The sequence below is a fragment of the Saccopteryx bilineata genome, chromosome 1 (assembly GCF_036850765.1).
Source record: "Saccopteryx bilineata isolate mSacBil1 chromosome 1, mSacBil1_pri_phased_curated, whole genome shotgun sequence".
NCBI classification, from domain to species: Eukaryota; Metazoa; Chordata; class Mammalia; order Chiroptera; family Emballonuridae; genus Saccopteryx; species Saccopteryx bilineata.
In genome coordinates, this window is record NC_089490.1 from 259,345,351 (window position 1) to 259,366,254 (window position 20,904).

The following is a 20,904-nucleotide window of genomic DNA, read 5'->3' on the forward strand; positions in this document are numbered from 1 at the left end:
CAACCAGGTTCGCGAGATTCGTTTGGAAATGGAGCAGATGCTAGAGAAGGAATCACAGGTTCGTGAGTTGGAGATTGCCCTGGATATTGTGGAGAGCCAGCAGCAGTGGGAGGCCGAGGCTGAGGGCTGCAAGGCCGGCAGCAGGAGCTGATGCTTCCAGTTCCTCTTTGGAGGACGAGGAGAATCAGGCTGGAGTGGCAATCCACAGTCTCCAGAAGGTGAGAGCCCAGCAGCAAGGAGTACTTACTATGTTCCTGGTAGGTCTGCGATTTTGATGGTGGCCACGGCCACTGGCTTTACAACCAGCATAAGAAACGGGTTTGTTGCTATTTTGAAAGAAAAAAATTAATCACGAGATACTTACTAACCATTGCATCATTCATCAAGAAGCCCTTTGTGTACGGACATTTCCAGAAGAAATTTGCAAAGTTAAGGAATTGGTGATTAAGATTATCAACTCCATTATAGCTAAAGCTCTTAATCCTCGCCAATTTAAAGACTTTTTACTTAAAACAAAAACTGACAAAAATACAATCATACTTGGAGACCTCAATACACCGCTGACGGCTCTAGATCGGTCATCCAAACAGAGAATCAACAAAGATATAGTGGCCTTAAACAAAACACTAGAGCACCTGGATATGATAGACATTTACAGGACATTTCATCCCAAAGTGACTGAGTATACTTTTTTCTCCAGTGTACATGGATCATTCTCAAGAATTGACCATATGTTGGGCCACAAAAACAACATCAGCAAATTCAGAAAAATCGAAGTTGTGCCAAGCATATTTTCTGATCATAAAGCCTTGAAACTAGAATTCAACTGCAAAAAAGAGGGAAAAAATCCCACAAAAATGTGGAAACTAAACAACATACTTTTAAAAAATAAATGGGTCAAAGAAGAAATAAGTGCAGAGATCAAAAGATATATACAGACTAATGAAAATGACAATACGACATATCAGAATCTATGGGATGCAGCAAAAGCAGTGATAAGAGGGAAGTTCATATCACTTCAGGCATACATGAACAAACAAGAGAGAGCCCAAGTGAACCACTTAACTTCACACCTTAAGGAACTAGAAAAAGAAGAACAAAGACAACCCAAAACCAGCCAAAAAAAGGAGATAATAAAAATCAGAGCAGAAATAAATGAAATAGAGAACAGAAAAACTATAGAAAAAATTAATAGAACAAGGAGCTGGTTCTTTGAAAAGATCAACAAAATTGACAAACCCTTGGCAAGACTTACCAAGGAAAAAAGAGAAAGAATTCATATAAACAAAATCCAAAATGAAAGAGGAGAAATCACCACGGACACCGTAGATATACAAAGAATTATTGTAGAATACTATGAAAAACTTTATGCCACTAAATACAACAACCTAGAAGAAATGGATAAATTCCTAGAACAATACAACCTTCCTAGACTGAGTCAAGAAGAAGCAGAAAGCCTAAACAGACCTATTAGTAGAGAAGAAATAGAAGAAACCATTAAAAACCTCCCCAAAAATAAAACTCCAGGCCCTGACAGCTATACCAGCGAATTTTATCAAACATTCAAAGAAGACTTGGTTCCTATTCTACTCAAAGTCTTCCAAAAAATTCAAGAAGAAGCAATACTTCCAAACACATTTTATGAGGCCAACATAACCCTCATACCAAAATCAGGCAAGGATGGCACAAAAAAAGAAAACTACAGACCAATATCTCTAATGAATACAGATGCTAAAATACTAAACAAAATACTAGCAAATCGAATACAACAACATATTAAAAAAATAATACATCATGATCAAGTGGGATTCATCCCAGAATCTCAAGGATGGTTCAACATACATAAAACGGTTAACGTAATACACCATATCAACAAAACAAAGAAGAAAAACCATATGATCTTATCAATAGACGCAGAAAAGGCTTTCGATAAAATACAACACAATTTTATGTTTAAGACTCTCAACAAAATGGGTATAGAAGGAAAATATCTCAACATGATAAAGGCCATATATGATAAACCATCAGCTAACATCATATTAAATGGCACTAAACTGAAGGCTTTCCCCCTTAAATCAGGAACAAGACAGGGTTGTCCACTCTCTCCACTCTTATTTAATATGGTACTAGAGGTTCTAGCCAGAGCAATCAGACAAGACAAAGAAATAAAAGGCATCCATATCGGAAAAGAAGAAGTAAAGGTATCACTTTTTGCAGATGATATGATCCTATACATCGAAAACCCCAAAGAATCCACAAAAAGACTACTAGAAACAATAAGCCAATATAGTAAGGTCACAGGATACAAAATTAACATACAGAAGTCAATAGCCTTTCTATATGCCAACAATGAAACAACTGAGAACGAACTCAAAAGAATAATCCCCTTCACAATTGCAACAAAAAATATAAAATACTTAGGAATAAACATAACAAAGAATGTAAAGGACTTATATAATGAAAACTATAAACCATTGTTAAGGGAAATCGAAAAAGATATAATGAGATGGAAGAATATACCTTGTTCTTGGTTAGGAAGAATAAATATAATCAAGATGGCCATATTACCCAAAGCAATATACAAATTTAATGTAATTCCCATCAAAATTCCAATGACATTTTTTAAAGAAATAGAGCAAAAAATCATCAGATTTATATGGAACTATAAAAAACCCCAAATAGCCAAAGCAATCCTAAAGAAAAAGAATGAAGCTGGGGACATTACAATACCTGACTTCAAACTATATTATAGGGCCACGACAATCAAAACAGCATGGTATTGGCAGAAAAATAGACACTCAGACCAATGGAACAGAATAGAAAGTCCAGAAATAAAACCACATATATATAGTCAAATAATTTTTGATAAAGGGGCCAACAACACACAATGGAGAAAAGAAAGCCTCTTCAACAAATGGTGCTGGGAAAACTGGAAAGCCACATGCAAAAGAATGAAACTGGACTACAGTTTGTCCCCCTGTACTAAAATTAACTCAAAATGGATCAAAGATCTAAACATAAGACCTGAAACAATTAAGTACTAAACTCATGGACCTGGGTTTTAAAGAGCATTTTATGAATTTGACTCCAAAGGCAAGGGAAGTGAAGGCAAAGATTAATGAATGGGACTACATCAGACTAAGAAGTTTTTGCTCAGCAAGAGAAACTGATAACAAAATAAACAGAAAGTCAACTAAATGGGAAATGATATTTTCAAACAACAGCTCAGATAAGGGCCTAAGATCCAAAATATACAAAGAACTCATAAAACTCAACAACAAACAAACAAACAATCCAATAAAAAAATGGGAAGAGGACATGAACAGACACTTCTCCCAGGAAGAAATACAAATGGCCAACAGATATATGAAAAGATGCTCATCTTCATTAGTTATTAGAGAAATGCAAATCAAAACTGCAATGAGATACCACCTCACACCTGTTAGATTAGCTATTATTAACAAGACAGGTAATAGCAAATGTTGGAGAGGCTGTGGAGAAAAAGGAACCCTCATCCACTGTTGGTGGGAATGTAAAGTAGTACAACCATTATGGAAGAAAGTATAGTGGTTCCTCAAAAAACTGAAAATAGAACTACCTTATGACCCAACAATCCCTCTACTGGGTATATACCCCCAAAACTCAGAAACATTGATACGTAAAGACACATGCAGCCCCATGTTCATTGCAGCGTTGTTCACAGTGGCCAGGACATGGAAACAACCAAAAAGCCCGTCAATAGATGACTGGATAAAGAAGATGTGGCACATATACACTATGGAATACTACTCAGCCATAAGAAATGATGACATCGGATCATTTACAGCAAAATGGTGGGATCTTGATAACATGATATGAAGCGAAATAAGTAAATCAGAAAAAACCAGGAACTGCATTATTCCATACGTAGGTGGGACATAAAAGTGAAACTAAGAGACATTGATAAGAGTGTGGTGGTTACGGGGGAAGGGGAGAAAGGGAGAGGGAAAGGGGGAGGGGGAGGGGCACAAAGAAAACTAGATAGAAGGTGACAGAGGACAATCTGACTTTGGGTGATGGGTATGCAACATAATTGAACGACAAGATAACCTGGACTTGTTCTCTTTGAATATATGTATCCTGATTTTATTGATGTCGCCCCATTAAAAAAATAAAATTATTTAATAAAAAAAAATTTTTTAAAGAAAAAAAAATAATTTTTAGTTGAAATGGAGAGTGAGTATGCAGATCTGCTGCTGCATAAGAAGGTATGTTGGTTTTCAAGAGGAAACGTTTCGAAACGTTTCGCTTCCTTATTAACAGAGATTAAAGCATTTCTCCTTGAGAAGGGTGTTCACTATCCAGAACTAATGAACAATCAGTGGATCCAAAAATTTTATTTTATGGTAGACATTACATCTCATCTAAATCAGCTTACTCGTAAACTACAGAGGAAACACAATTTTTTCGATGTTAGAAGAAGTTATTTCATTCAAAAACAAATTATATCTTTTTGCCAAAGATTTTGAAAGGAAACTTTGATTTACTTTCCAAGTCTGTTGAAACATTGCCAAGAAAGTAATTTTGATATTGACATTTGCTCTTTCAAAACAACACTTTTAAATATGAGGGAAGCTTTTCTCAACAGGTTTCAGGAATTCAGAAACAGCAAAGTGATGTTAGTATTTGTTAAAAAACCTCTTACTGCTACTGTAACAGAATTAAATTTTTCTCCCTTTAATATTGACATTTGGCAACTTTGAAATACAATTGCTGGATTTAAAAAACAAAGAATTGTGGAGTTCAAAATTTAAATGTCTGTGCTGATATAGAAATATTGGAGAAAAACAAATGTGAACTTAGTTCACAGCACAAGTGGTCTGCTTTGAAAGACCTGGAGAAGGAAGATGTGTTGGTTTTTAACACTTGGAATAGTATCCCTGACTCATATAATCAGCTGGAAAAACTAGTATTTGCTGTTCTTTCCTTATTCGGGTCTACATATTCATGCGAACAATCATTTTCAAGCATGAACCTTATCAAGAGTAAATTGAGAAGTCGTCTTATTGATGAGAACCTGGAATCGTGCCTAAAATTAAAAACAACAACATACAAACCTGACTTCCCAAATTTTCCAAGGAGATGCAAGGCCATTGTTCACATTAGTGTTTGTCCGTCATTGTCATGATTTAATTTTATGGATACCTTACAATTTAATTTTATCAATAAATAATATCATTATTAAGTAATCAAGTTTTATTCAATGTACCTATAATTTCACTAAGACTTAAAACTTTAACTAAAGATTATTAAGTTAACATTAGGGAATGCTGTAGAGTGAAAGAAGATGTAGTGTTGAGGACAGAGAAAGGTATGTTGAGATGGTTTGGACATACAGAGAGGATGAACGAAAGGAGATAGACAAAGCCAGGATACAAGATGAGTGTGGATGGGAGAGTTGGAAGGGGTCGACCTCAGCGAACATACCTCAATCAGATTGAGGACGTTTTTAGCAAAGGCCAGCTTAGGAGTATCCTAATTAAGTTAATAACAATGTACCTACCTATATAGTTTAAGTTTAAAAAATCTGGCTCTTAAAAGAAACTTTAATCACTGTACTGTTGATATTTGGCCCTGTTGACTAATGAGTTTGCCAACCACTGCTCCAGACTATACAAGGTTATGTCGACAATCTATAACCAAAGAAACACCTTCACCTGTAATCAAAAGTCTAATCTTTGCTAATGTAATATTGATCTAGAAAGGTATGTTGTTTTCTTTCAAAGGCTTACTGACACTTCATACATTTCCTCAAAAAAGAATACTGAAAAGAAACAGCTGAAAATTATGAAGTTACCCAACATCAATCCTAATCTACACATTACAAAGTACTATTACAAACATATTCCCCTGGCTGGTTAGCTCAGTCAGTTAGGAGTGTCGTCCTGAAATGACAAGGTTGCGGGTTCAATCCCTGGTCAGGGCCCATACAGGAGCAGCTCAACATTCCTATCTCTCTCTCCCTGCCTCGCTCAAAAAATTTAAAAAAAGAAAAAAGGCATTGCCATTGTGCAATGAAAATTTTCAGTAATTAAGAGGTTTACCCCTCCCTTAGTATTTGCTATGTGCCAATGATACCTACCCTATGGGAAGACCTTTCCCTTATATTCACTCCTTACTGAGACCCAAACCAGTTCCTAGGCATGAGCATTCTAAACAGACTCGGGCTTTGAAACCAGATACCCACAGCTCCATTTCACAAACCTCTCGGACATCAAAGTTCCTCTTAAGGTTGGCACCAACTATTCCGTACAATTCATCAGCAGGAAATAAAGGATCCTCAGAAGGCTCAATGGTAACCTGCAGAAAATAGAAGAACTCTATCAGCCATTTTAAAGAATTGTTTCAAGATGACACACATCAAAATGCTTTTCAGGAAAATGAGATATAAGAACACATCCAACTCACATCCAATTTTTTCTGATAATTTAGACTCCTCACAATCTTCCTAGTTAAGTGAAGGGCATGATTATCATCCAAAGCATAGTAGTCACTGACTCCAGACTTTCTACAGAGTAGAGCACATAAAATAATTAGAATATTGAAAGGGGAAATAATTCAATATCTTAATCCCCAAATATCTTCTTTCTTTCAGCTAAGGATGTCATCATTTTGACTTCCTAACCACTTTAAGAAATGTCATTTAATTTGATCTTCATAATGTCCCTGGCAAACATGGGCACGTACCTGGTATTATCCTTGTTTACAAACAGGAAAAACTGAGGTATGCATTAGAACCTCGCCCACAACCACCAGTAGCTGCACATAAACCATGCCCTCTGTTTCCCACGCTGACCTTCTCTATTAGAGCCCGGGGCCTTGTGGATAAGGACTTCCAGTTAATGGTCAGGCCATGCTCCTCAAACTATATTCTATGTGATAAAGATGGCATGCTTTTGTGATGCTCTTGGCAACAAAAAGTGTTTGTACCTAACTCAGCTCCCAAAGAAGATGCCAACTAAGGTCTCTCATTTCTGAAAGACTGCTGAACCCCCTCCCTACAAGGTTACATCTAAGAGCAAGCTGTCACAGGGTAACAAACACAAAGGTATGAAGACATTGTCCCTCAGATCATGGGTAAAACAGGTATTGATAAAATGATTCTATGATAGAACCATGGAAGTTCCTGTTCAATTTCAAGTTCAGTGTCAATGAAGTACGGGTTTGTTCTGGTTATTCTGTTCTGATTAGATGGCTTGTTATTTCAGATGTAAATGTTCTATGATATTCTAGTAAAATACATACAAAACTGTAAATGCACACAAAAGAACTGATTTTGGTTCATTTTATGAGTGAGTACTAAGCTGCTGCAATCTAAATTTTCTTGTCTTGCCTATGAAAAATGTCAAACCCTTGGGAGCATTTCGAAGAATTGGGCTCTCACAGTGGTGTTATGTCACTCTCCACCTCTGGACTGCATGTCTCTTAATTAACAGCAGAGCCAGTATTTACTACTTTTTAAGGCCCTCCAGAGCCTTTGCAATGGCAGGCTCTACCAATTCTTCAATACGATAATTTACAACTGACCATTTCATTTAAACATTTTATATGTAATACCAGCCACAATTGCTGACTTCTGGCTACACTGCAGTAATTCAGAAAGCAAACAGAAGCAGAAGGAACTGCTTCCAAATCAGTACATATTTAAAATAAACTGTTTTCTTTTTAAAAACTGCCTAGTATTTACCAAAACAGGAAAGGGAAACCTTTGATGAGTCTGTGTCAAACTAATTTCTCAGGATGACTCATTAGAGAGATATAAATATGTATTCATAAAGACAAAGAGAACCTTTAGAAATACACATTTATACCTCTTTGTTTAGACAGAAAGAGCCCAAACCAATCTGTGACTACTAAATTTTATGACACTCTTCCCATAAAAAGCCATCACCATCTCATCATTGTCCCATGATTTTGAACAGTTTATTGTTAGTAATAATAGCTCATAAATAGAGTTCTTAGTATGTACCAGGTACTGTGCTGTAATGGAGGAACTATTCTTATCTTCATTTTACATATGAGGAAAGGAGGCTCAGGGAGGTTAAGTTGTTTGTCTAGTCAGAATGGTACCAAGTGAGGAAAGTGGAAGATGAATTCCAGAACCTATACTCTAAACTGACACACTGCCTACAGCTTTCATGGGCACCAGATTACATTTATTAAACAGTCAAAAAAATTTTTAATTAATGCTCCTCAAATACTACCTTCATCGACTTTCCCTGATTAAGCACATATGAACAATGGCAGCCCATTCTGTCCTAAACCCACACTCACCCTATTCTACCCATGTCCTCTTTCTCTGCCAGCTGAAACATCCACTCACTGTCTCCTTGTAACAGTCAGTATATGGCTAGATATGGCCAGATAAGACAGTCATGTTGCATATCCACTCACTCGGTCATACTCAGGAAATAAAGCCATTTCATGTCATCATCTTTGTCACCTCATCCTTCTGCTCCCCTTACATGAAATCTATTAACAAGTCTCTCCATCCTCCCTTCAAATGAGAGCTCAAACTGTTCTCTCGCCTCTACCTTCACTACCACCATAAGCATCTATGCCACCAGCATCTCTCACCTCTGCTATCGATACAGCTACCCAACCGGTCCCCCATACAGACTCCTGCCAGCACTCCAAGCATTCTCCACTAACAGACAGAAGGAGCTATTAAAATAAAATACTCAGTAATAGCACCTTCTGCTCAAAGCTTTTAAGTGGTTTTCTAATTACTCTTAAAAGAGTCCAAAACTTTTAATGACCAATTAGGATGATAAACCACAGTAATAACAATGGTTGTTAACATTTATAGGTAAAAATTTTAAGTGGGTATTATTTCAAGTAATAATGTGTGCAGCTTTTCCTGATTCCATGCTCGGTGGTATCCTGTTAGTAGCTTGAAATCGGCTACAGTGGGATAATTTATACTACGGAAATGGGCAGATGCCACAAAGCAGGACATTTCCCTCCCCCTGGGAGTCAGCTGTTGAACATTTACCTGCCAAGAGAGAGATACTCCATGGTATTGTTGCCTCAGTATTCATTAAAGGCCCGGAGGCCTGCAGCAACTTTAAACTGACACTAGTACAGCTGCAGAATCACAAGCAAATGTAAGACCTGATGTGACTTTCCCAACAGCTCTGTGATCAGCAGTTCCCTTTTTCCCAGCGCCCCTTACATAAGAACCCCCATGGCGCTTACCAAAATTCCGCTCTTTTGGATTGAACTGACCTATCTGCCCAAGCCCAGGAACCACAAGCCACTCCAAACCTAGGACTCTATTAAATATACATGTCCCAGTATCTTTCTCTGTCTGCATTCTGCCTTGACCTTCCTGTGTGGCCCCTGGCCTCATGCCATGTACTTCCTTCAGGACCTGTGAGTAATCAACTTCTCTATCTCAGTTTCTCTTGTGGTCTGCTCTTTTCTCTTTTGTTTCTTTTTTCTTTATTCTTTGTTTGCTTTCCTTTTCTTTCCTTTTTGTGGTCTGTTGGTGAATTGCAGCTCACCACCCAGCACCCTGCACTCCACTTCACAAATGTTAACCAACCCACAGCATTTGATCCACCTCCTGTACTCTTCCTGCCGTTTAGCTTTTGTAGGCTTTATTACACATACACATTTATACGAATCTCCGGTAATGGTTCCTTTATCACCCACCTCCCTGCTTACACTGTAAACTCGAGGTCAAAGACATTGTCTATCTTAACTCAAGCACCTACAATAGTGCCTGTCTCTCCACTTGAAAAAATACTGTAAACTTTTAAAAACAAACAAGCAACAATCAATCCTGAAAAGATACAACCACTTCTGTTTCACCTGCAGTGAAGGTCAGCACCTCCAAGGTCCTCAGCTGACACGTCTTCTCCAGTTGCTGCTTTAACCTACAAGAGGAAAGGCATGGTGACATCTGTCCATCTGGAACAGACAACTGTTTTCCTAACACGCACATCTCCTATACTGACTATACGCACTGCTCTTTCTTCCACAGAGCTAAAGAATATCTTGGTTTTACATTCAACTGCCTAGCAAACCTAGATAACATGGTCTCTAGTCTCCAAATGAAAACTCTGAACCCAGAGTCATTAACGCACTTGCCCACAGCCCCTGAACAAGTGATGGAACTTGATGTGAACCCAGGCATTTCTGGCCTGAAGCCGGCACTGTCCCCTCCGTTAGGCCCCTCCCTCCATGTGCACATGTCTGTGCCTTTGGGTCTGGGCCCGCCCAGCGCCGGGGTGCCCTTCTCCCTCTCTCACCGTCCTGGTGACTCCTTGCCTATCCATCAACCCGCCACCCCCACACTGTGTGGCTTCCCCTGACCCACCCAGGCCTCTTCATCATTAATGACACTGCATGGTAATAATACAGCAAAGCTTGCTTATCGGTGACCCCAGAGAATTCCTCTTATACCTGCAACATGGCACTAGCCAGACTGCATCTCGGTAATTTACATGGGTCTCTGTCGTCTCCTCTATACTGTGATTTCTTTGATGGCAGGAACTGTGACTTGTGCATCTTTGAACACTCAATAAATATGTGAAAGTAATACCTTTTATTCACCTATGCTGAAACCTCCAGTGACTACTAAAAACTGTGATTATTTTCTTTTACTTCAAACAGGACATGCATTAATCAAAATAATAAACATTAGTATAAAATACAGCATAAAATGACTTATTCACTATATCAAAAGCTGTCATAGGATCAGAAGATGGTGACGGAGTAGGCGGACGTTCCAACTCCCACCTCCCAGAACCAAATTGGAATACAATTTAATTTAAGAACAATCATCTTGAAAAACCAACTTTGGACTACACTAAGGAATGTAGAACCAAGGATCACCGAAGAAGCCACACTGAGACTGATAGGAAAGGCAGAGACGCAGAAAGGGCTGACCCGCTCCCAGGAGCGAGCGGTGGCCCAGAGGGACTCTCACGGTGGGGTGGGTTGCCCTGAGCAGTGTGGGGGGTCCTCAGCTCCAGGACCGAAGCCCTAGAGACTAGAAGAGGTGTACAGAGAGTATTTAACTGAGAAAAGACCCAGGTCACTGTTTGACAGAAAGAGACAGAACCCTCAGACCGAGGCTCCGTCTTAAAGGGACTGCAGACAAAACATCGTTCACAGCCACTTACCTGGAGCTCCAGCAGCGGGGACAGCCTAGAGGACTGGAGTTGCCAGAAGAGAGTGTAATCTCAGGGGCACAGGGAGAGACACTGTGAGAAAAGGCCACCCCGGTGCTGAGCCATTTCTCAACATTAAAGTGGCCCTTTTTCTAGGAAAAGCAACACCAACAAAGGGAAGCAATTACCATGCCCACCAGAGATTCTCCCGCTCCAGTCAGAGCAAAGACTCGCTCAGAAGCAGGGGGCACGTCAGGGACACAAGTTTTGAGTGCTTGAGTGCTGAAGTCTGAGCTACACCACCATCCCACCCCCCCACTGCTGAGTACTTGCTGGAGGGCGGGTGGGCCCAGCTATTGGCAGTGGCGGCTGGTAGGAAGGAGGGTTCCCCACTAGACAGTAGGCAAACCAAACCTCTGGATCTGAGGCCACACCCACTGGACCTCTGTGGCCACACCCTTCTGAGAGTAACAAAAAAAAGTCTGGACAGAAAGACATCTGAGGCTAAGGGGCAAGCCACACCCACTACCCTTCCTAATCCCTGAATTACCTACCATGCTGAGCCCAACAAGCAGCCAGCAGTAAGAAGCGGAAGAAAGCGAGACTTGGGAACTTGAACTTTTAAGCAGACCTTACCCAGGCCAGCTGATATTTACAACAGTGCCTGGGCCCAACAGAGGCAGCCATAAATTCTGGATCTCTTGTAGCTCTAAGAAGGTTGCTAAGGGCCAGTCATAGGCAGTGACCCCCACTGGTCTGTGCCAGGTTCCTGCTAGGGAGTTCCAGGGCTGGCACATCCAGCAGCCAGATGCAGAGAGCTCAGGACCTAACAACCCTTGTTACAGTGGTATCTTATAAAAGGGCTCCTCACACTTGACCCAGCTAACGCACAGAAAATGCTGACACAAACAGCAAAAAGAACAGTAGCTGCAGACAAGTAGCCCACAGCAGGTTACAAACAACAGCTGATGCCAACCCAAGAAGATCTAGAAACAACACAACTGGAAGCTGGACACAGCTATCCCACTTTTAGGAATATATCCTAAGAACACCAAATTATTGATTCAAAAAAAGATATGTACCCCCATGTTTATTTCAGCATTGTTTACAATAGCCAAGATTTGGAATCAGCCCAAGTGTCTGTCAGTAGATCAGTGGATTAAAAAGCTGTGGTACAATGGAATACTACGCAGCCATAAAAAAGAAGAAAATCTGCCCTGGCTGGCTGGCTCAGTGGTAGAGCGTTGGCCTGGTGTGCAGAAGTCCCAGGTTCGATTCCCAGCCAGGGCACACAGGAGAAGCGCCCATCTGCTTCTCCACCCCTCCCCCTCTCCTTCCTCTCTGTCTCTCTCTTCCCCTCCCGCAGCCGAGGTTCCATTGGAGCAAAGATGGCCCAGGTGCTGGGGATGGTTCCTTGGCCTCTGCCCCAGGCACTAGAATGGCCCTGGTTGCAACAGAGCGACGCCACAGAGGGGCAGAGCATCGTCCCCCGGTGGGCAGAGCGTTGCCCCTGGTGGGCGTGCCGGGTGGATCCCAGTCGGGCGCATGCGGGAGTCTGTCTGACTGTCTCTCTCCATTTCCAGCTTCAGAAAAATACAAAAAAAAAAAAAGAAAATCTTACCTTTTACTACAGCATAGTCTGGAGACTATTATGTTAAGTGAAATAAGACAGGCAGAGAAAGACAAATATCATATGATCTCACTTATATGTGGAATGTAATGAACGAAGTGAACTGAGGAAAGGAACAGAGGCAGAGAAAAGGTCACAGGGACCAAAGGGACAGCAGTCAGAGGGAGGGGGGATCAGGGAATGGGATCAGAGAAAGTAAAGGGATTCGTGAAACTATATATACATAACACAGAGATATAGATAGCAGGATGGCAAATCCTAAAGGGAATGGGGGAAGAAGTTGAGGAAAGTGGGGCAAAGGGAGTATGGGGGATACATGGGGGTAGGGGATGAGGGAGCCGTATTTGGTGGGACACTTGAATCCATGTAAACACAATAAATTAAAATTAATTTTTTAAAAAGCTGTCATAAAGAAAAATTCTGGTCCTGGCCGCTTGGCTCAGTGGATGAAGTGTCAACTCGGTATACAGAAGTCCTGGGTTCAATCACCAATAAGGGGATGCATGAGAAGCACCCAACCACTTCTCTTCCTGTCCCTTTCCCCATTCTCTCGGCCTTCCCCTCTCACAGCCAGTGGCTCAATTAGTTCGAGGATCAGTCCCGGGCGCTGAGGATAGCTCAGTTGATTCAAGTTGCTGGGTGGATCCCTGTTGCAGTGCATGCTGAAGTCTATCTTTCCACCTCCCACTTAAAAAAAAATGATTGCACATGGAGAGGTAATTGAAATGTTCACCTCCAATTAATCCATGCCCAAAACTTAATTTCTGTTTCTCCTCACAAAAAATTTCAGTGTAAAATATTATTGGGTCCCGACAATAACAAATTATGAGAGGTGTCTGGATATTTAAAGTTGTATAAAGGAACAAACAACCAATATACTATGTTTATTTTCAGAGCTCTGACTAAACAATAAGGATTTGTCATCAGAGGGAATAAAACCAAATTTCCTCAAAAGGCAGATAGATGCTGTTCACTGCAGTATACAGGAACGCTACAGGCCAGAACTGTTTTTGATACCAACATTCAAACGATTTCAAACAAGAAAACTGCCAAGCCTTGAAGTTTTGACGAGGGAATAGAAACGAGGATGGGCTGAAGCACTCCTGACTATGAGTAAAGAGAAAAGGCTCGACGGGAGATGAACCTGACAGGCTTAGGGAAAGAACAGAGCCTGATGCCAGAATCCCAAGTGTAAAATTCACGCCCGAAGTAGAGTTAGCGGTAGGTGACTGAAATAGCACTGCTTCAGATCTAAGGACATCAGCAATGGCCTTTAAGAAACTTAAGTAACTAATTACAGCTGGTTAGCACTGAAAGGAAAGAAATAAACAAAAAATTCAAGGAGTTATGTTAGAATTTGTTTACTTTCTCCACAAACTTTTAGGAAATATAATCCACTATAAATCCCTGAAGTTTAAAATATTTCACTACTGCTGTGTAAAATACTGGTAAGGACAACTCATTTTACTTTTATCCCATGTTGTAAACTAAAGGGCTCAATGAAAATTTACCCAATGTAAAAGAATTAATGAAATTAAAGATAAATACATAAATGAGGACTGGTCATTGGTTAATATTTAGTGAACACCCACAAGACATTTGGTACTATGATATGTACAAAGATAATAAAAATCAAAAACAGAATTAAAACAGCTCATTCTACTAAATTCCTAGTTCAGAACATAAACAAGAGACAGGAGAACAAAAAGCTCCTTCACACTCTTGTATTATCACTATGCATTTTCCAAACCATGTTAAGCTACTGAAAACTACAGCAACTCAATCCCATATTATGTGTGAAACCTACAAAGCCTTTCCTCAATTTTCATAAAACAAGTGTCAAAATTTAGGTAAGGACACTGCTGCTGCTTCTGCTACCTGTGAACAAGTCCTTGGATGGTAGACTCCTGAACGAGGTTCAGTCTGTGACAGAGTACTTGTTAAATCTGAATCCATCAGTAACTGCCGACCTTTAGACAAAATCTTCTCTCGAAAATAGTTAGCATTGCCTGACCAGGCAGTGGCGCAGTGGATAAACCGTCAGACTGAGATGCGGAAAACCCAGGTTCGAGACCCCGAGGTTGCCAGCTTGAGCGCGGGCGTGGACCCAAGGTCACTGGCTCGAGCAAGGGGTTACTCGGTCTGCTGAAGGTCCACGGTCAAGGCACATATTAGAAAGCAATCGATGAACAACTAAGATGTCGCAATGCGCAACGAAAAGCTAATGATTGATGCTTCTCATATCTCCGTTTCTGTCTGTCTATCCCTGTCTATTCCTCTGTCACTGAAAAAAAAAAAAAAGAAAATAGTTAGCATTATTCTAGTGTCATGATGCTGCCTTCATTCCCAAAAAGATGTTTTCAAATTTTAGTCATATCTTTACTCATTCACTAATGAAAAAGAAACAAGAACTACTCATGAAGTTATGCACCCTTTCTAAACAAAGGTGAATTTTGAGTGAATTTTCCTTTAAGTGATAACTGCTATCACATACAGCTATAAAATTGTTAAAGAATAACAAACACCACAGGCTTTTTAAACGTGCCTTGAGGCTGTTGTCACACTTGAAATGGCAGGCTGATCTGACCCTCAATAAAAGTTATTAAAAATTAACACAATTGCCCTGGCCGGTTGGCTCAGTGGTAGAGCGTCAGCCTGGCGTGCAGAAGTCCCAGGTTCGATTCCCAGCCAGGGCACACAGGAGAAGCGCCCATCTGCTTCTCCACCCCTCCCCCTCTCCTTCCTCTCTGTCTCTCTCTTCCCCTCCTGCAGCGAGGCTCCATTGGAGCAAAGATGGCCCGGGCGCTGGGGATGGCTCCTTGGCCTCTGCCCCAGGCGCTAGAGTGGCTCTGGTCGCAACAGAGCGATGCCCCTGGTGGGCAGAGCGTTGCCCCTGGTGGGCGTGCCAGGTGGATCCCGGTTGGGCGCATGCGGGAGTCTGTCTGACTGTCTCTCCTCATTTCCAGCTTCAGAAAAATACAAAAAAAAAATTAACACAATCATTTAGAAAATGTATTTGCTTCACAACAAAGCATAAGCTCTTATCACACTTTTTTTAAAAAAAACTTGTTATTATTCCAAAAACAAAATGATTCACTGACAGACTTTTGAAGCAACAAACTTACTTTTTGAGATACAATTCTCATAACATAAAGTTCACCATTTAAAGTATACAATTCAGTGTTTTTAGAGTATTGACAAACTTGTGCAACCAGTACTGCTGCCTGCCTCCCTGACGTTCATCACTCCCAAAGGAAGCCCTGTGTTCATTAGCAGTCACCCCCTTCCACCAGCCTGGTCCTGGCAACTACTGATCTACTTGCTATCTCTACATATTTTACTATTCCAAATATTTCACAGATGTAAACCTATACAATCTTTGTCCTTTTGTGTCAACCATAACGTTCGCAAGGTTCATCCATGTTGTTTCATGTGTCAGAACTACATTCCTTTTTATAGCTGCATAATACCCCACTGTATATATAGTTTCACAATATGACATTCTTCTTTTCACCTATTTAGTATTCTTGAATTTCACTTATATAATGGGACATTGTGTTGTAAGGTGTAGGTATTACCTGTACCTTCACCCACCCTCTATCACGTTCAAGCCCAGGGCCACGCTGTGACGCCAGCACAGCCAGTGATGACTGCATTACTGGAAATCACTGGAATGGAGCTGAACAAGGGGAGAGGAGAAAGAGCCAGAAGGATATAATCCAGGCCTCAGTGCTGCAGCACCGGCAGGTGACCAGTGAGGTTACACAGGTCCCTCTCTCAGAAGAGCCCTGTGCTTCAGGTTTAATGCACACTGGTGGTCACCCTATTGTAATTCTGATTTATCTTTGAACTTGTGTTCTGTAAAAAAAGCTCTGAGAGGACATGGAGAGTGTGTGTTGGGGTTTACAGCTTCAGCTCTTGGCCAGTCTTCCTCCTGCCACTCTCAGGGATGGGTTCTTGGCTTCCTGGGTCCCTGCTAACTGCTGCCTAGGCCCTGGGCCCTGCCCTACCTTCTCTTCCCTGCCCCCTTCCTAATGACTATTACATGTGCGCAAGTGAGAGCCTGGCATGGCCTGGGATCAGCGCTCAGGCACTCAACCCACGGCATCTCGGGGTAACGCACAGCAGCACCGTCACTGTCCTGGCCTGGAAGTGCTGAACCGTGTTCTCCAGCAGATGACCCGCGGGCAGGGGGCATGAGCTGAGGGCTAGCTTTTCACCCACTTCCCATCCGGGTACCGGGCACATCCTAGGATGGAGGCTGCCCACCCTTGGGATTCATGTAAACACTGGGGTTGGTCTGGTAGGCTGCTGGAAGAAGAGATAGCTGGAAGGGAAAAAATGAGAAGGTTCTGGAGATAGATGGTGGTCATGGTTGCACAACAAAGTGAATACACTTAATGCCACAGAACTTTACACTTAGAAATGATAGATTTTATACTACTACATACATTTTACTTCAGTCAATCAATCGATACTATATACTATATTCTTACCAAGGGGGGTCCAGCCAAGGAAATGAAACCCTGCTTGCGTACAATGATTATTTCATCAGCCATTGCAGGAATGTAAGCACTTCCTCCTATGGAGGAACCCATGACAACCGCTATCTGGAATACAAGCATAGAAGAAACCGTCAGGAACAGCCAAGCAGGAAGTTATATGGTCTGTGACTATATGGTCCCATAAACACTGCTGTACCAGTGATACCACTAGCTGGGCCCTCTACTTCATTTTAAAAGTAGAGTCCTCTAAATATGAGAAATCATTTCCCAACTTCTTGTATCAAAGCATTTAGAAGAATTTATGTCAAACTTTTACAAAGTTTATAGACAATTTCTCAGACAGAGAACAGAATAGCCAGTCCATTAGCCTAAACAACTAATGGATAAGAAACTCACAACCAATACCCAAATTAGCAAAACTGTATAAAAGGATAACTCAAGTCTAATAATAGTAAGTTCTCTAAACAACAGCCATTTACCTCACCAGCATACTGAAATAATTCTCAAATGAGTGATGTTAATACTGTGGGTTACCCTGAATATCATATGTTCTAAATATAAAACTAATGTTTACATCACGGTTGAAATTCTTATGCAAAAGAAAGCCAATTGTATTGAAGCTAGGTGATGCGCAGAGGAGGGCTCACAGAACTGTTTTCTTGATTTTCATTTGCGTTTATATTTTTCATTAATAAAAGCTTAGAAAGTATTCTTTCTTAAGAGATTATTATGACACCATGACACAAAAAACAGTAAATATGGGTTATCTCTAGATAGGAATAAATATCAAAAAGAAAAGATGGTAATATTTTTTGAATTATCATATGAAATCAGTTTTTGCTAATAATTCAGATATTTTACCAGTTTTCCTGTGGTCACACAAATAGTTGGGTTTTTTTAAATTAATTGATTTTAGTGAGAGAGGAGAGGAGTAAAAGAGAGACAGGAACATTGGCCTGCTTTTTTATGTGCCCTGACCAGAGATCAAACCAGCAATATATGTGCTTGGGGACAATACTCTAACCAACCAAGCTATCTGGCCAGGGCACAAATAGCTGTTTTATTTTTTAAATGCCACACTAGAATTAATCCTAAAATGCAGCACAAGTCAACATTTTTCCATCGAAATGGGTATCACAAAAAGCATTTTCCCCTATTTCCTGACCATAGAACAAGTTTTGCAAGATTTGCAGATGAGTAAATAAAAAGAGTTGTATAAAGACATAATGTGCCTGACCAGGAGGTGGTGTAGTGGATGGAGCATCAGACTGGGATGCCGAGGACCCAGGTTTGAGACCCCGGGGTCACCAGCTTGAGCACAGGCTCATCTGGTTTGAGCAAAAGCTCACCAGCTTGGACCTAAGGTTGCTGGTTCGAGCAAGGGGTTACTCGGTCTCCTGAAGGCCCACGGTCAAGGCACATATGAGAAAGCAATCAATGAACAACTAAGGTGTCGCAATGTGCAATGAAAAACTAATGATTGATGCTTCTCATCTCTCTGTTTCTGTCTGTCTGTCCCTGTCTATCCCTCTCTCTGACTCTCTGTCTCTGTAAAAAATAAAAATAAAAAAAAAGATATAATGTTAGTTCTGTTAAGGCCATAAATGTTTCCTGATGTCTAGATTCCAGAAAAGCCCTCAGGATGCTGCTTTAACAACCTCTGGCCAAGATAAAAGGCCAAGATGACCGAGCACATTCTTTTGCTCTTTGTAAAATACTTCGCTGAGCACTCTCTCCCTAGATTGTCCCAACAATAACCAAAAGCTTGTTTCGCTTCTGTAAAACTGCTTTGCCTGGGTGCTCACCCCCACCCCTCGCTTCTTTTTGCCTTTAAAAGCAAACCCCTAAGTTTGTTCGGGGCCGCAAGTTCTTTAGGATGTGAATCCACTCGTGGTCGCCGGCATTAAAGACTCCTTAATTTAGCTACTTGATTATGTGGCAAAACTCACTGTCCAACTACAACAATGTATGTTATCAATAATGGCTGCAGCCTGACCCCTGGTGGTACAGTGGATAAGAGCATCAATCTGGGACGATGAGGTCCCAGGTTCAAAGAATTGAGGTCACATACTTGAGCCAAGCTCATCTGGCTTGAATGCAGACTCACCAGCTTAAACATGGGATTGCCAGCTTGAGCATGGGATCATCAACCCCATGGTTTCTGGCTGAGCCCAAACATGGCTGACATAAAGCCCAAGGTCACTAGCATGAGTCCAAGGTCACAGTTTAAACAAGGGGTCACTGGCTCAGCTTCAGCCCCCTGGTCAAGGCACATATGAGAAAGCAATCAAGGAACAACTAAAGTGCCACAACTATGAGTTGATGGCTTCTCATCTCTTTCCCTTCACCCTCCATTCTCACTCGCTAAAAAAAAATAATAATAATTTTTTTTAAAAAGCCACAATATTTCTTTGTCAACATACTACGGCAATGTTTGTCACTTATCCTTTTACTTATCAATCACCCAGAAATTTGTTTCAAAAAAGGGAAATTTGTTTTCAAAATATCTATAACTACAAAAACTCACACCTGTGAGCACAATGACACATTCTTTGTAGCAGCGTTCATCACAGTGAAAATATACAAAAAACCAACATGTTCATCAAAACATTTTGAAAAGACAAATAAATTATTAATAAGTTCTTAAAATTTTTGAGGCAATAACACTGAAAATGTTAATACTTCATAATTTCGAGTTGAGGGTAGGTTTTGTTCTATTATTCCTGTACCTTCTGCATGTCTGAAACACTTAATGGGATTTCCTTTAAGGTTCTATCAGGAGTAAAGGACCAGATTTCACCTTGTAGCCTGTTCTCTGTTCCAGAACACCGGATTCCGCTTAAACTAGTTCAGTGCTAAAAGAAAGCCAGGAAGCAGAGAACAGGTACGATGATGTAAAAATCTGAAAGAAGACACTTTCCAAAAGTAAGACCTTTAGGACTCAGCAGGCACAGCAGGGTTCCATGAAAACAACCAGGGACAAAAGGAGAGAAAAGAGCAGCACTGCCAGCAAGTATTCAGACACCAGGGATGGCGAGGAGGTGGGGGTGGAGGAGACAAGGACAAAGGAAGGAATTACCGTATTTCCCCATGTATAGGATGCACTCTTTTTCAAAAAATTTGGGGTCTAAAAATTAGGTGCATCTTATACAGTGGTTGTAGGTTTTTTTACTTGCATTTCCTGCTTGTCTACTTTTCAGATTTTGGGCCCCAAAATTAAGGTGTGTCTTATACATGGGGACATATGGTAGTGGGCCAAAATGTAGCAAGACAAAAGTTGAGGGAAATGACTGTGTTAAATGTCAATTAAAAAAGAAAATTAAAAACAATAAGGAAAATTAAATTGAATGCCATTATGCTGTCTCAGGGGACGAAGAAAGATCTACCAATTTAGTAGAATGGTCTCACAGTAAATCACACATTTATATCTGGGAATTTTACCACATTCTGAGGACACTTCCGATGCATTTTCTACACATAACCACTGAAACCAAGAAAATCAACAACCCACTTCTCTGACACCAGCTAATTACATCCCCTAATAATCCCTGACTATGGTACCACAGACCTCTTAAGTGTGTAGTGGATCTGGTCGTGTGCTTCTTCTACC

General features: G+C 40.7%; 1 protein-coding gene across 1 annotated transcript in view; it reads right to left on the reverse strand.

Moving 5' to 3' along the window:
• The window catches only part of LOC136312112 (methylcrotonoyl-CoA carboxylase beta chain, mitochondrial-like), a 93,174-nt gene that overhangs the window by 36,081 nt on the left and 36,189 nt on the right, over positions 1-20,904 (reverse strand). Inside the window, exons 7-10 of the mRNA XM_066241586.1 lie at positions 17,286-17,399; positions 9,856-9,920; positions 6,448-6,547; positions 6,244-6,339 (exon numbers count right to left, since the gene is read on the reverse strand). Coding sequence (XP_066097683.1) covers positions 6,244-6,339; positions 6,448-6,547; positions 9,856-9,920; positions 17,286-17,399 — 375 coding nt within the window. The remainder of the gene's footprint in view (positions 1-6,243; positions 6,340-6,447; positions 6,548-9,855; positions 9,921-17,285; positions 17,400-20,904) is intronic.